The sequence below is a fragment of the Genypterus blacodes genome, unplaced genomic scaffold (genome assembly GCF_046128005.1).
Source record: "Genypterus blacodes isolate CSIRO-AG114 ecotype Tasmania unplaced genomic scaffold, CSIRO-AGI_Gbla_v1 ptg000494l_1, whole genome shotgun sequence".
In the NCBI taxonomy this organism is placed as follows: domain Eukaryota; kingdom Metazoa; phylum Chordata; class Actinopteri; order Ophidiiformes; family Ophidiidae; genus Genypterus; species Genypterus blacodes.
In genome coordinates this window covers 147,251-162,273 of record NW_027467253.1, presented here as the reverse complement: position 1 = coordinate 162,273, position 15,023 = coordinate 147,251, and the positions used below count along the sequence as shown (strand labels likewise).

At 52.3% G+C, this 15,023-nt stretch overlaps 1 protein-coding gene across 3 annotated transcripts; it reads left to right on the top strand.

Annotated features, from left to right (window-relative positions):
• Window positions 1-1,236: 1,236 nt before the first annotated feature.
• On the top strand, window positions 1,237-13,996 carry dlg1b (discs large MAGUK scaffold protein 1b). 3 transcript variants are annotated; one of them, XM_076139978.1, is made up of 21 exons: window positions 1,237-1,380; window positions 2,029-2,082; window positions 2,213-2,263; window positions 2,709-2,833; window positions 3,682-3,851; window positions 4,080-4,216; window positions 4,307-4,451; window positions 5,888-6,017; window positions 6,127-6,283; window positions 6,647-6,749; window positions 7,078-7,192; window positions 7,403-7,579; window positions 7,715-7,781; window positions 9,297-9,396; window positions 11,087-11,128; window positions 11,263-11,313; window positions 11,396-11,497; window positions 11,589-11,761; window positions 11,915-12,024; window positions 12,210-12,301; window positions 12,484-13,996. In XM_076139978.1, exons 1-21 carry the CDS (start codon window positions 1,372-1,374, stop codon window positions 12,588-12,590), a joined length of 2,217 nt encoding a protein of 738 aa, XP_075996093.1. In that variant the 5' UTR covers window positions 1,237-1,371; the 3' UTR covers window positions 12,591-13,996. The 3 variants fall into 3 exon arrangements, with proteins under 3 accessions (XP_075996093.1, XP_075996094.1, XP_075996095.1); XM_076139979.1 differs by having other exon boundaries at window positions 1,244-1,380; window positions 9,300-9,396; XM_076139980.1 differs by lacking the exon at window positions 9,297-9,396 and adding an exon at window positions 10,026-10,059 and having other exon boundaries at window positions 1,246-1,380.
• The last annotated feature ends 1,027 nt before the right edge of the window (window positions 13,997-15,023 follow it).

Sequence of the window (15,023 nt, the reverse complement as noted above, 5' to 3'; positions counted from 1 at the left end):
CCCTGCTCTGCTGCGTCTGCCTGCTCCAGTCACTTTGTGTTCTGTAGCAGTCATCAGGAGGCGTGGTCAGCAGCTGTCTGCCTGCCGCTCTGAAAGTAGGGCTGCTGGATCGATGGAGTCGATGTGTGAGGCTAATTTTAGCAGCTGCTGCTTTTCCATGTGCTGCTCCTGCTCCTGCTCCTGCTCCTGTTCCTGCTCCTGCTCCTGCTCCTGCTCCTGCTCCTGCTCCTGTTCCTGCTCCTGCTCCTGCTCCTGCTCCTGCTCCTGCTCCTGCTCCTGCTCCTGTCCTTGCTCCTGCTCCTGTTCCTGCTCCTGCTCCTGCTCCTGCTCCTGCTCCTGCTCCTGTTCCTGCTCCTGCTCCTGCTCCTGCTCCTGCTCCTGCTCCTGCTCCTGCTCCTGCTCCTGTCCTTGCTCCTGCTCCTGTTCCTGCTCCTGCTCCTGCTCCTGTCCTGTTCCTGCTCCTGCTCCTGCTCCTGCTCCTGCTCCTGCTCCTGTTCCTGCTCCTGCTCCTGCTCCTGCTCCCTGCTCCTGCTCCTGTCCTGCTCCTGTTTCTGTTCCTGCTCCTGCTCCTGCTCCTGCTCCTGCTCCTGTCCTGCTCCTGCTCCTGCTCCTGTCCTGCTCCTGTTCCTGCTCCTGCTCCTGCTCCTGTCCTGCTCCTGCTCCTGCTCCTGTTCCTGTTCCTGCTCCTGTTCCTGTTCCTGTCCTGCTCCTGTTTCTGCTCCTGCTCCTGCTCCTGCTCCTGTCCTGTTCCTGCTCCTGTCCTGCTCCTGCTCCTGCTCCTGCTCCTGCTCCTGTCCTGTTCCTGCTCCTGCTCCTGTTCCTGCTCCTGTTTCTGTTCCTGCTCCTGTTTCTGCTCCTGCTCCTGCTCCTGTCCTGTTCCTGCTCCCCCTCCTGCTCCTGCTCCTGTCCTGCTCCTGCTCCTCCTCCTGTTCCTGCTCCTCCTCCTGCTCCTGCTCCTGCTCCTCCTCCTGCTCCTGCTCCTGCTCCTGCTCCTGCTCCTCCTCCTGCTCCTCCTCCTGCTCCTGCTCCTGGGGAACAGAGCTTGCAGCGTGTTTATTTAGTGTCTTTCTTTATGGTTGATTCATCAAAGTTCAGACTAAATTCTCCGTTGGTCCCTTTGGCTCCAGCCCAGCTGCTCTCAGGTTGAATGTGTGTAACTGTTGGTTCAGGCTCCACACACACATTGAGCTTCCTCATCCGTTCATCCTTCCTCCCCTCCTGCTCATTCATTTCTGTTGCTCCTTGTTTGTCTGACCTTTGACCCCTTACCATGCTGTTGTTTAGCAGGCAGAGGCTGCTGCACCTTCCTCTCCCATAATCCCTGTGATCCCACTCTTGCCCATCCCGGCCGAGACCACCGACACCCCCCCGATGTCTCAGGTTTATTATGTTTTACTTTCCTTCACCTGTCACTTTGATTTTGCCTCTGTTTCATCCATGAGAGAGAGAGAGAGAGAGAGAGAGAGAGAGAGAGAGAGAGAGAGAGAGAGAGAGAGAGAGAGAGAGAGAGAGAGAGAGAGAGAGAGAGAGAGAGAGAGAGAGAGAGAGAGAGAGAGAGAGAGAGAGAGAGAGAGAGAGAGAGAGAGAGAGAGAGAGAGAGAGAGAGAGAGAGAGAGAGAGAGAGAGAGAGAGAGAGAGAGAGAGAGAGCATAATTAGCCTTTATGCTTCAGATTATTCTGCAGTGTGAAATGTCTCATCTCTGCTTCAATCCACCAGCTACCCTCGTCTCTCTCCACCTCCCTCCCTCTCCTCCCCTCTCTCTCCCTCCCTCTCTCCCCTCTCTCTCTCCCCTCCCTCTCCCCTCTCTCTCTCTCTCCCCTCTCTCTCCCTGGTTGTGGTCTGATGAGCGTTAGAGTCTTAGATGTCCTGTTGTCTCAGCTGGTTGATCTGTGGAGGCGTTTGTTTTCAGAGGCTGGAGCTCTGTGGGATTGTGACTCTGAGGTTTAGACCTTGAGATGTAGTAAATGTTCTGTGTGTGTGTGTGTGTGTGTGTGTGTCTTAACCTGTGCTGTGCTCTGTCTCCTCAGGCTAATCCTCCCCCGGTGGTGGTCAACACAGACAGCCTGGACACGCCCCCATATGTGAGTCCACCTGCTCACCTGCTGAGCTCTGACAGTGGACATGTCTATATTAACACTTTAGTTCTGAGGTCAATCCTGTGACCCCTGGGCCCGGGAGCTGATCAACATCCCTCCTTTTGTCTCTGCACAGGTGAACGGAACTGAGGCTGATTATGAGTACGAGGAGATCACGCTGGAGAGGGTGAGACGGGTTTCTATTCCCCTTTGAGCCGTAGCCATGTTGTTTATGAGCCACATGAAGAAGTGAGGCCTGTCTGTCTCTATGTGAGGCCTGTCTGTCTCTCTGTGAGGCCTGTCTGTCTCTCTGTGAGGCCTGTCTGTCTCTCTGTGAGGCCTGTCTGTCTCTATGTGAGGCCTGTCTGTCTCTATGTGAGGCCTGTCTGTCTCTATGTGAGGCCTGTCTGTCTCTCTGTGAGGCCTGTCTGTCTCTCTGTGAGGCCTGTCTGTCTCTCTGTGAGGCCTGCCTGTCTCTCTGTGAGGCCTGTCTGTCTCTCTGTGAGGCCTGTCTGTCTCTCTGTGAGGCCTGTCTGTCTCTCTGTGAGGCCTGTCTGTCTCTCTGTGAGGCCTGTCTCACCTGAACGTACTGGTTGTGATTTAAATGTGCGTGATGTCGTCTCTGTCTCCAGGGAAACTCCGGTCTGGGGTTCAGCATCGCAGGCGGTACAGACAACCCACACATCGGTGAAGACCCCAGCATCTTCATCACCAAAGTCATACCTGGAGGAGCTGCTGCCCAGGACGGACGGCTCAGGTCAGATGGCGCACACACACACACACACACACACACACACAGCATCAGGAGGGTTAATCATCAGGTCTGCTGCTGTTTCTGTCCTCATGTTTCCTTTTACTCTGAGCTCATTCTAGCAGTCAGCATCACTTATAATACACTTTCTTTAAAGAAAAACAACAAGACACAAGCTTTAAATCAACCTCAACCTCAAGTCAGTCAGCACAGAAAGTTTCCTTTAGTTTAGTTTAGTTCGTCTTGGTCTCTATGTTAAGGAACTGAACCTGGAAGTCCCCTTATGCCTCAACAACACGATTTCCCCGCACTAACAGAGTTCTGTAGTTCTTCTTCTACTATAATGTGAAGTCCAACACTGTCCATCCTGCTGTCAGCTGAGGCTCCGCCCTGAAGCCCCCCAGCAGCCGCGCTTCCTTTCACAGCTCCATGAATAATACAGGAGCGAGAGTCTGACACTCGGCAGCCGGGCGATGTGATGAAGACGAGCTGTCGGGCCGAAGAGCTCCGGGCAAACTGCCTGGGGTTCAGGTTCCTCCTGGGGTGAACCCTGTTTACCTGTTTAACTGGCAGCTCTGTGTCTGTGTGAGGGGTCAGATCTGTTACACAGCACACACACACACACACACACACCAGGACATGAAGGAGAAGGAGGAGGAGGAGGAGGAAACGGTGTCCTCTTACTCCAGAGAGGCCAGGGAAGGCTTCAGACCTGCAGGGTCGCCTCTCTACGGCCTGCTAGTCTGGTTTAGCTCCATGTTGTCACGCCAACACGTCTCTAACATTTAGCTTATTAAAAGGTGATGTTCTTGTTGCTACGACGTCTGACGGGGGGGCGGCGCTCTGTGTTTCAGGGTCAACGACGTGATCCTGCGAGTGAACGAGGCGGACGTTCGCGACGTGACGCACAGCCGAGCCGTGGAGGCGCTGAAGGAGGCCGGCTCGCTGGTCCGGCTCTACGTCCGGAGGAGGAAAGCCGTGTCTGAGAAAGTGATGGAGATCAAACTGGTGAAGGGACCCAAAGGTCAGCAGGGTCAGGGTTAGGGTTAGAGGCTGGGGTAAAGAGAGGAGCTGCCTCAAGGCTTCATGATTATTCAGACAAGAAATCAGGCTCAGCGCTAAAGCCTCATGTTTCCAAGGAGACATCTTTAAATATGCTCCTGTGCGTCTGTGTCTGTTTACCAGGGACACATGAGGTCTCTGAGGGGACCAGAGCTCAGGGTTCACTCCTCATGTCCTCTGTCCTCTCCAGGTCTCGGCTTCAGTATAGCCGGGGGAGTCGGGAACCAGCACATCCCTGGAGACAACAGCATCTACGTCACCAAGATCATCGAGGGGGGAGCTGCACATAAAGACGGGAGGCTGCAGATCGGAGACAAACTGCTGGCTGTAAGGATCGGCTCTGGTCTTCTGTTCTGCCTGGAGCTTTGCTGCGTGTTGCTAAATGTTTGTGCTCTTCCTCCTCTTCCTCCCGGTCAGGTGAACAGTGCTTGCCTGGAGGAGGTGACCCACGAGCACGCCGTCACCGCCTTGAAGAACACGCCCGACGTGGTCTACCTGAAGGTGGCCAAGCCCAACAGCGTCTTCATGAACGACAGCTTCGCCCCGCCCGACCTCACCAACTGTGAGTGATGACTGACAGCTCACACACTCACTCACACGCTCACTCACACACTCACATCCTCCACACAGGCCAGCCTCACACCAAACAGGCAACAGAGGGCTTCAGCTTTGAACATCTCAGGTCCTATTGTTTGTCCATCGTCCCTGGTTTGATCTTTTAGTTCAACTTCCTGTCTGAAGTCATGGCAGTGTGACTTTAAATCCTAACATGCTGACAAAATGAGAGGAGGCTGTGAAGGTCTTCATCAGGCCGTTTCTCCCTCCGGCGCCTCACCAAGGGCACCGCCCCCAGGAGACGGAGCTTACTGGTGACCTCCAAACCTCCCTTATAACATCACACACACACACTAATCAGATTAGAGAGCCCGGGGTCAAGCTCAGCCCTGTTGACTCGTCCGTCTTTGACCCTGAGTTATGAGCCAATCCATCAGGGACTGCAGCAGGAGGACTAAGGTTCCCTGGGCGTCCCTCAGAAGGACACGTTTCAAAGTCAAGGGGAGGGACGGAGGTGAGGAGGAGCTCAGCTGGAGGAGGATGAAGCTCACAGCTCTCTGCCCGCTCAGAGACATCACATGCTTCCATCATGACTCTGACTCTATCAATCAACCTCACAGAGCAAAGAGCTCAATCTTCAGCTGTCAGCCAGAACCAAACAGAACACAGGTCAGAGTCACCAAACGCCTCCGTCTGTATGGAACATCACAGAGCTGGACCTGAGGAGAGGAGCGCACACACACACACACACACACACACGATCTAATGGAAGAGTAGCATTTCATTTGTTTGTTATTGTCTGGAATGCACGTTAGAACACGACCTCACACGTATAGAGAGCCGGTCTCTGCGTGTGAGAGTCTTGTGTTATCTCAGCCTGCTGCTCTTCCTCCTGCATGGAGCCGTGGTTCCTCTCTCACCAGCCCCTCCTCTTTAAAGACGCACTTGAGCCTGAAATCACACACTATCACGGCTCGCTCTCCTTTAGTCCAGAGGCGTGAAGGACGAGCAGCAAATCCAATCAGTGAGCGTAGAGCCGCACTGCATCAGCGGCTCAATGCAGAGGGACGCAGGGACACGGCGGCCATGTCTGAGCGCCGTCATCACACCGGCAGCCAGGGGAGCGCCTGCTTAAAGGCGGAACAGAACACACACTCGGTAATATGTTGATACAGGAGCGACATCATGGTGGAATCCTGAGCCTCACTCACATCAATCTGTCTGCAAGTTAAAGGATTTGATTCTGGGAGGAGAATCTATCAACAGAGTCTAAATCAAAGCCAGAGTGTGTAAATATACGTTCACTTACTACTACATGTGCTATATGACTGTCTCCTGTTGCCATGGTGATGCAGCTGCAGTGTCCACAGACGTCAGTTGAGTGTTGACACCTCTTTGTTTTGATGATAACTGTTCTTTCTTCTTCTCTGCTCCCTGTCCCAGCGTACTCTCAGCACCTGGAGAACCATATCAGCCCCCCCCCCAACTTCCTGGCACAGCCCCTCCCCCCGCCACCCTCGGGACGCTACTCTCCAACCCCCAAGAGCATGCTGGAAGACGACGATGTCACCCGGTGAGTCCGGCCTCGTACGGCTTCACTCAGCCTCGTTAACCTGACGCACATGAAGTCATGAAGACGACCTTGACTTATCTGACTTCCTGCTTCCTGTGTGGTCCAACAGGGAGCCCAGGAAGGTGGTCCTGCACAGAGGGGCCACAGGACTGGGCTTCAACATCGTGGGCGGGGAAGACGGCGAGGGGATCTTCATCTCCTTCATCCTCGCCGGAGGACCAGCGGACCTCTGTGGAGAGCTGAGGAAAGGAGACAGACTGGTCTCTGTACGTACACACACGCACACACACTCACACACGCACACACACTCACACACACGCACACACACAAGCACACACACACGCACACACACACGCTCACACGCACACACACAAGCACACACACACGCACACACACAAGCACGCACACACGCACACACACGCACACACACAAGCACACACACACGCACACACACAAGCACACACACACGCACACACACAAGCACACACACACGCACACGCACACACGCACACACACTCACACACACACACACACACACACACACACGCGCACACACACACGCTCACACTCACACACACACACACTATATTAGTAGCAGGAAGTGACCCTGTGCTTGTCGTTGTCTCCAGGTGAACGGCGTGGACCTGCGTAACGCCACACACGAACAGGCCGCTGCTGCCCTGAAGAACGCCGGTCAGACCGTCACCATCGTCGCCCACTACAGGCCGGAGGGTGAGAGCAGAGAGATCAGAGCCTTCTACACATTCACAAGATTAGATTAGATTTCAGCACAAACACTAAACAGATCTACTTCCTGTTTCCTGTCTGATTCCCATAAATGACTGTTAGAGTGCAGAAACATATCTGATCTGGTTTTCATCCTGGATGTTACACCACTGTTACTATGACTACCTAAACGCTCTCCCAGCCCTTCGTCACTGAGGGGGCGTGGCTTGTTTGAGACGTCGTTAATCTGAACATCGCAGCAGCTCGCCGAAGTTTAGAGCATCTTCCTGTGATGGATACGTCTCAGCTGTCTGATCTTCCTCTTCCTGTTCAGAGTACAGTCGCTTTGAGGCCAAGATCCACGACCTGAGGGAGCAGATGATGAACAGCAGCATCAGCTCAGGCTCTGGATCCCTGAGGACCAGCCAGAAGAGGTCGCTCTACGTCAGGTCAGTCTAAGAGCTCAGTCAGGCACAGGACCGCTGCTCGTTTACATGAATGACGTCATCATTTCTGTTGTCATTTCATAGATTAATACTACAAATCTGCTCTGAGCCTTTTGACCATAAAACATGTCTGCAAAGTGAAAATAAAGAAAGTAACTCCCTCTCCACACACACACACACACACACACACACACACACCCCTGTGTTCTGCAGAGCTCTGTTTGACTACGATAAGACCCGGGACTCGGGTCTGCCCAGTCAGGGACTGAACTTTAAATTTGGGGACATCCTGCACGTGGTGAACGCCTCTGATGACGAGTGGTGGCAGGCCAGACAGCTGACGGCTCAGGGGGACGTGGAGGAGGTGGGAGTCATCCCCAGCAAGAGACGGTACACACACACACACACACACACACACACACACACTCTGCCTGTCTGTTATTATATTATTTGTGGTATTATTGACTTTTTTTCACTCCTTGTCGCTCTGCTGACCTTTGACCTTGTGTTGACCTCTGCCCACAGCGTTGAGAAGAAGGAGCGAGCCAGATTAAAGACGGTGAAGTTCAATGCCAAGTCTCGGGACAGAGGGGTGAGTGTGTGGTTCAAGCTGTGGCTCCAGGCAGAGTAGCATCATTAGTCAAGATCAGGATCGCCATAGAAACCAGAGCAGCGGCCCGACCCTGATCGGGGCCTCTTGACCTGACATTCTAATCTGTGTCAGAGTTTGAATGTGATTAGTTATTGATTGGCTCCAGACGCGACACCAGCTGGTCCCTTGGAACCTTCGTGTGTCTGAGTTTGATGCTTTTAGTTGTAAGTGACTGAAGATCTACTAATGTATTTTGCATGTGCAGAATTAACTCCTCCTGGTCCAGAACTCCTGTATAGTTGAGCTAACAGCTGGACTGTCTGGACGTAAACACACTAATCTGGGTTCCCTCGTGTTTAAACTGCATGTGTGGTTCATCTTTGGACCGCCGCCGCTGCCCCGAGTCTGTTTCCTGTTTACACTCTGAGCGTCTGCGTGCGTAGTGAAGCTCCCAGTGCTTCTCCAACAGCCAAACCTTTTCAAACTAAAGGTGTGTGTGGCTGGACGCGTCGTCCCAAAGGCCCCGAGCGGCCCCCCTAACACAAACCCAACCGGGCCGGGCCGCAGGGACGCACACATGCATGAGCGGACCGCCCGGCTCCTCCCACCGAGAGACAAACGCTTGCCATTGATGTGTGACTTTCTGCTCCTCCTCTTCCTCTTCCTCCTCACAGACTCACCCCCCCACCCCCCTCTCCTCCCATCTCTCCAGCTCTGTAACGGCGTGCAGCATGTGACCTAATGTGACCCCCAGCTTGTGTTCTGGCTTTCTGCAGTAACATGTTGAGACGCTTCATCTCCATTTAGACTTTAGGAAGGATTAACACCAAACACACACACACACACACACGCACGCACGCACGCTGTGCTTCCTGCCTTCTTCAGTCGACTTTGCTTAAAATAGACTAACTTGTCAGATTGGCTCTCTGAGTGTGTGTGTGTGTGTGTGTGTGTGCTTAGATCAGCACCAGAGAATAAACAAAGTGACTCATTAAGAGCTAAATAAAGCTTCTTATAATAGTCTGACTGCAGATTCTCTCTCTGCCTCTATGGACACACACTTTAGGACGCAATGCCAGGCAAAAATGATGATTGACAGTAAGCTGCTTGACTTGCTGGTCACACCTGATTGGTCATCGTCCCCCTGGGTATGAAGTTAAGGACTAAGACCCTTTAAATGCTGGGAGCTGATCAATAACCCGGTCCTGATCAGGTGGATCAGTTTATACACCCGAGTCCATCTGAAAGGGTTCAGGAACTCACACATGCATGTTAGTAAGTAGAACACACGCGTGGTTCCATGTTTTTTGCGTGTGTCTCAGCTGTTCCGTGTCCTGACTCTTAGCTTCAGTCAGGCTTTGTCCGTTAGCGACCCGCTCAGATGAAAAGCTCCTCATTCTGCCCCGACCAACATCCGACTCCCTCATCTCCCCTTCCTCCTCCTCCTCCTCCTTTCTATTCCATGGCCCTCTCCTCCCTCCTCCTCCTCCTCCTCCTCCTCCTCTTCCTCCTCAGCAGTCTCTCAATGACAAGCGTAAAAAGAACCTCTTTTCCCGAAAGTTTCCGTTCTACAAGAGCAAAGAGGCGAGCGAGCAGGAGACCAGCGATGTTGAGCGTAAGTATCAGCGCGAGGGGAAGGCGAGGGGCCGGCTGTCTAAAGATGACGACAGGAGAGAGGTCAGGCTGTGGCAGCGACGCCCTGCAAACACAGCAGTCGTCATGGAAACAGAGTCGGGCCTGAAATTGACACAAAAACAAAAAAAACCCTAACCTAAATTTGGTAGTGAGGTGTGTTTGTGATCAGGGGTGGAGAGAGAGAGAGACGGCTCTTAGTGACCACACTATACCTCAAATCATGACCTTAACAATCACAATACAGCAAGTACAGAGGAATCTACACATGCTGATCCTCCTCAGTACTTTTCTTAGTGACCCGGTGTAGCAGGAAGTGACCCGGTGACCCGGTGCAGCATCTCAGGTCAAATCAAACTCAACCTGAAAGTGGATGTTTCCCCTTAAAGCTGCCGTTCTTCCACCCTTGGTCTCAAACCTCCCCGCTCTGTGTGCCTGAGCCCAGAGCATCAGTTCACACACACTCTGCCATGTGGCGGCGCCCTGCGTGTGCGCCCCCCGTGCTCGCCGCCCCGTCTGCTCTCTCTCTGGTCGCTGTCACTCAGTAACTCTGTGTTTTCTTGTGGTTGTTCTCTCCTTCTTCCTCCTTGTCGTCGGCTCGACTCACCACAGGACAACAGCGATGACATGCTGTCCAAAGGAAACAGTAAGTGTCTCCCAGCAACCTGCACCAGTGTCTATGTGAGAGGAGGGGTCACCCAGAGGTCACCCAGAGGTCATGAGCAGGCCCTTAGCACTCTGAAGGATCCTCTGTACCAGGAAACAGCTGTGACCTTTATATAAATGAGTAACAGCCGAAACTGTGTTGGGTCGTTGTGAATGGGGTCAAAGGTCGTTGATCCTCTGCTGGTTGATTGATTGAGGAGCCTCAGTGGAGCGTCTGACCTGGAGTTTGAAGATGTGACGCAGCTGATTTGTTAACACGCACACACACACACGCGCACACACGCACACACACACACACACACACACACACACACACACACACACACACACACACACACACACACACACACACACACACACACACACACACACACACCCTCAGGTCTCCTGTTCCACTCTGATGCTCCACAGAATCAAACCCTCTGAATGGGGAACATCTTTGACAGAATGTGTTTGGGAACATCGTTGCAATGTTAAGAGAATTGTGGCCATAAATCAGAATTTAGCAGCGTGACTGATCTATACACACACAGACTGATCTATACACACACAGACTGATCTATACACACACAGACTGATCTATACACACACAGACTGATCTATACACACACAGACTGATCTATACACACAGACTGATCTATACACACACACACACAGACTGATCTATACACACACAGACTGATCTATACACACACACAGACTGATCTATACACACACAGACTGATCTATACACACACACAGACTGATCTATACACACACAGACTGATCTATACACACACACAGACTGATCTATACACACACAGACTGATCTATACACACACAGACTGATCTATACACACACAGACTGATCCACCATAGACTCTCATGGTCGCAGCTCACAGATGTGGTAAGTTTGTCTCCTTCCTGTGTGATGCAGCGTTACAGGTGATTCAAAGATCAGTGTGTGTGTGTGTGTGTGTGTGTCCGGCTGCTGATCTGTGTGTCCGTCTGTTTGTTGTGATCCACAGAACACGTCACCTCGAACGCCAGCGACAGTGAAAGCAGCTACCGTAAGTCCAACTACCCTCACACACACACACACACACACACACACACACAGACTCTGGTGGGTCCAGGTCCAGGTCCAGGTCCAGGTCCAGGTCCAGGCTCCTCTCACTCTCCCTCTGTGTCTGTGTGTCTCCAGGCGGTCAGGAGGAGTACGTCCTGTCCTATGAGCCCGTCCTCCAGCAGGAAGGTAGCGCCTCCTCGCCCTCCGCTCACTTCCTCCCTCCTCTGACTCCCTGAGGCTCACGCGTGTTTCCCCTCTTCCTCTCCAGTGAACTACACCCGGCCCGTCATCATCCTCGGCCCCATGAAGGATCGGGTCAACGACGACCTCATCTCCGAGTTCCCCGACAAGTTTGGATCCTGCGTCCCACGTGAGTCCAGCTGTCTGTCTGCCCGCCCGTCTCTCTGTATGTCTGCCTCCCTCCCTGCCTCTGTCTCACCCTCCTCTGTCCTGTCTCACAGACACCACCCGTCCTAAGCGGGACTATGAGGTGGATGGTAGAGATTATCACTTCATGGTGTCCAGGGATCAGATGGAGAAAGACATCCAGGACCACAAGTTCATCGAGGCGGGGCAATACAACAACCACCTGTACGGGACCAGCGTGCAGTCGGTCCGGGAGGTGGCGGAGAAGGTACGTATGACATCATCACATAGAGGGCAGGACCCGATGACGTCGTCTGATCTGAGTGGACGGTTTATTGAACGCATCACAACATAGAGGGGGCAGAACAGAAGGAGGGGCGCCCCCTGCTGGCTGAATGACTTACAGTCTTGTGGTTTCCAGGGTAAACACTGTATCCTGGACGTGTCGGGCAACGCCATCAAGAGACTCCAGCTGGCGACGCTTCACCCCATCGCCATCTTCATCAAGCCCAAATCTGTGGAGAACATCCTGTGAGTGCATCTACACACACACACACACACACACACACACACTGAGCACCGTCGGGTCCTCTGGGTCTGGGTCTGAGTGGGCCCGGACTCAGGTCTCCAGGTCTCTGCTCCGTCCCTCACAGGAAGCAGGGAGCCGTCTGTGTTTCCTCCTCCTGCCTCTGATCTTCCTCTTGTTTCCCACACAGGGAGATGAACAAGAGGCTGACAGAGGAGCAAGGCAGGAAAACCTTCGACAGAGCGACCAAGCTAGAGCAGGAGTTCACCGAGCACTTCACAGGTCAGAGCAGACACACACACGTGCACACACACACACACATACACACACACACACACACGCGCAGCGTCATTCATCAGAGACGCTGAAGGTAAACAAACGCAATGAAGCTGCCAGCTAACTGTATGTGTCTGTGTGTGTGTGTGTGTGTGTGTGTGTGTGTGTGTGTGTCTGTGTGTGTGCAGCCATCGTGCAGGGCGACACGCTGGAGGAGATCTACGAGCAGGTGAAGCAGATCATCGAGGAGCAGTCGGGTCCGTTCATCTGGGTTCAGTCCAAGGAGAAGTTATGAGACTCAGACGCTCTGCTGCTCCTCTATCCCAGCCAGAGGAGCGTCGGCTCGCTCGCTCGCTCGCCCGCTCCCTCGTCCCCAACGACGGCGCCGACTGAAGGTTTTTATCAGCTTGCTTGATTTTGTTTCTTCCTCTTTTTGTTCCTGCATCAGAACCATTTTGTGATTTGGCGCCGTGAGGGGCGGAGCCAAACACACGGCAGGAAGCAACGCGGTACAGAAGACTGGAGAGTACGGGACGCTCTCTCTCTCTCTTTTTGTTTGAGGTTTATTTTTCTTCTTCTCCTAATTTGAATTGAAGAGTGGGCGGAGTTTCAGTCTGTTGGTCCAGAAAGAAGGCGGAGACACAAAAAGCAGAACTTTGCACGCCGGAGCTTTAACAGCATGTGGTTACTTTATGGTTCCTGTCTCCTCCATCAGCAGCTAATATCACAGAGGGGTCTTCCTCCTCCTCCTCCTCCTCTGTTCTGCTCTTTATTCCTTCCATTCACCTCCTCCACCTGTCACCTCTGCTCCTCCTCCTCCTCCTCGCCGGTGCAGAAGCTGTGGATGTTTCTCAGGACGCGCTGCAGGGTTTCAGCCCGGCCACTAGAGGGCGCCCGCTCCGTGAGGCCACGCCCACTTTACGCCCCACATTTCTTCTGCTTTAGCTTTCAAACTTGATCTCCGTTCGTCCGACTCGTTTTTTTTTTTCCATTCACCTGTCAATCAATCTAATAATTATAATTGATTCATTCCGTCTGATGATGTCGATGTTTGACGTCACATGGTCCCCTCAGCTTTGTTGGGTCTGAAGCGGCGTCCAGCAGGTCGGCCCGTCAGGACCGATACGGCAAACCGGGCCAGATTGCGCAATAATGACCGTCAAGTTTTCCTTTTCAAATCGCCGCGTTGACATTTTCTTCATCCTGCAAAGTTGAAAATAACGTCCAAAGTGGGTCAAAGGTTTTTTGTTGACCTTTGACCTCGCTCAGCAGGTGAACGAGTCTCTGCTGTTTACCTCCACAACCTTTCAAAATGCATCCGCCTCAAGGTCAAAGGTCACGGGGGAACACGAATGAATCCAACTCGTGTCAGAATGCCGTCGGCTCGGCGGAACTGAATAGTTTGTATTGGGGCCGGACGGAGCTCGTCGCCGTGGCGTCGCCGTGGCGTCGCCGTGGCGTGGGCGCCCTCTAGCAGCCGAGTGTCGGCCCTGCAGACAGATGTGGACGCGGTGGAGCAGCATCGGCGTCTCACAGAGCTGAGCTGAAGTCTGCGTGACGATCACATTTGTGTTTCCTTGGCGTGCGAGAGAGGAACTGCCACACACACACACGGAGACGATTACTGAACTATGAGATTTTGAGATATTTAACCCTTAAAGGTAAACTGCCTATTTTGTTATAATAAAAGTCTATATTGAACTTTAATTAAGCACTACTACTATGGGAATTATTTTCTTTGCATTGTTAATCATATGAATAGAAAAGTCTAAAGATATTTGAATATGAATATATATATATATATATTTTTTCGTTTTCTTTGATCACCTCCTCCTCCTCTGTCTTTTCTTTTTTCTTTTTTAAGCATAATAAACACTTAACAAGAAAACAGGAAGTGGCTCCGCTCTTCTTCTTCTGTTCACCGTGTCCAAATAACATAACTATATTTTTATGCGTGCGCACACACACACACACACACACACACACAGTAAGAGAGGTTGAATCATAAAAAGTGCTTCAGGTTTTATTTCAAAGCTTTTTCTCATAAATATTTCTGCTCATCATAACAAAATTTAAATACTTTACCGGCAATTAAATGAATAAGAAACAAAAGAAATAACAACCATAATGTTTGTGAAGCTGAGTAAACACAACACACACATCACTGATCCAACATGTATGTACAGATATAAATATTATGAGACACACACACACACACACACACACACACAGTCAGGATCCATTTAAATCAGGATCAACTATTGGGAATCAATGATGGATCAGAGTTCAGAGTATAAAGCTGCACACACACACACACAGCTGAGCCTGATGTCACAACAAACCAGGATCAGCTCTTCTCATCGGACGCCTCTGGGAGTTAATGGGTTAAATAAGGCAAGGTGAAGAAGACTGAATATATTATGACATCATCTGTTTAGACTCTAGAAGCTAAGTGATGTTCTGCTCCTGTGGCAGCGTTCTGGAGCGTTCTGGTCTGCAGGTGTTGGTTTGGACGTCTGGATCTGTGATGAACGCCACAGGAAGCTGGATGGGTCTGGGTGGAGGTCTGAGATGGAGGAGCTGGGTGGGTCTGGGTGGGTTTGGGTGGAGGTGAGGGTGGGTCTGGGTGGAGGTGAGGGTGGAGGTGAGGGTGGGTCTGGGTGGAGGTGAGGGTGGAGGTGAGGGTGGGTCTGGGTGGAGGTGAGGGTGGGTCTGGGTGGAGGTGAGG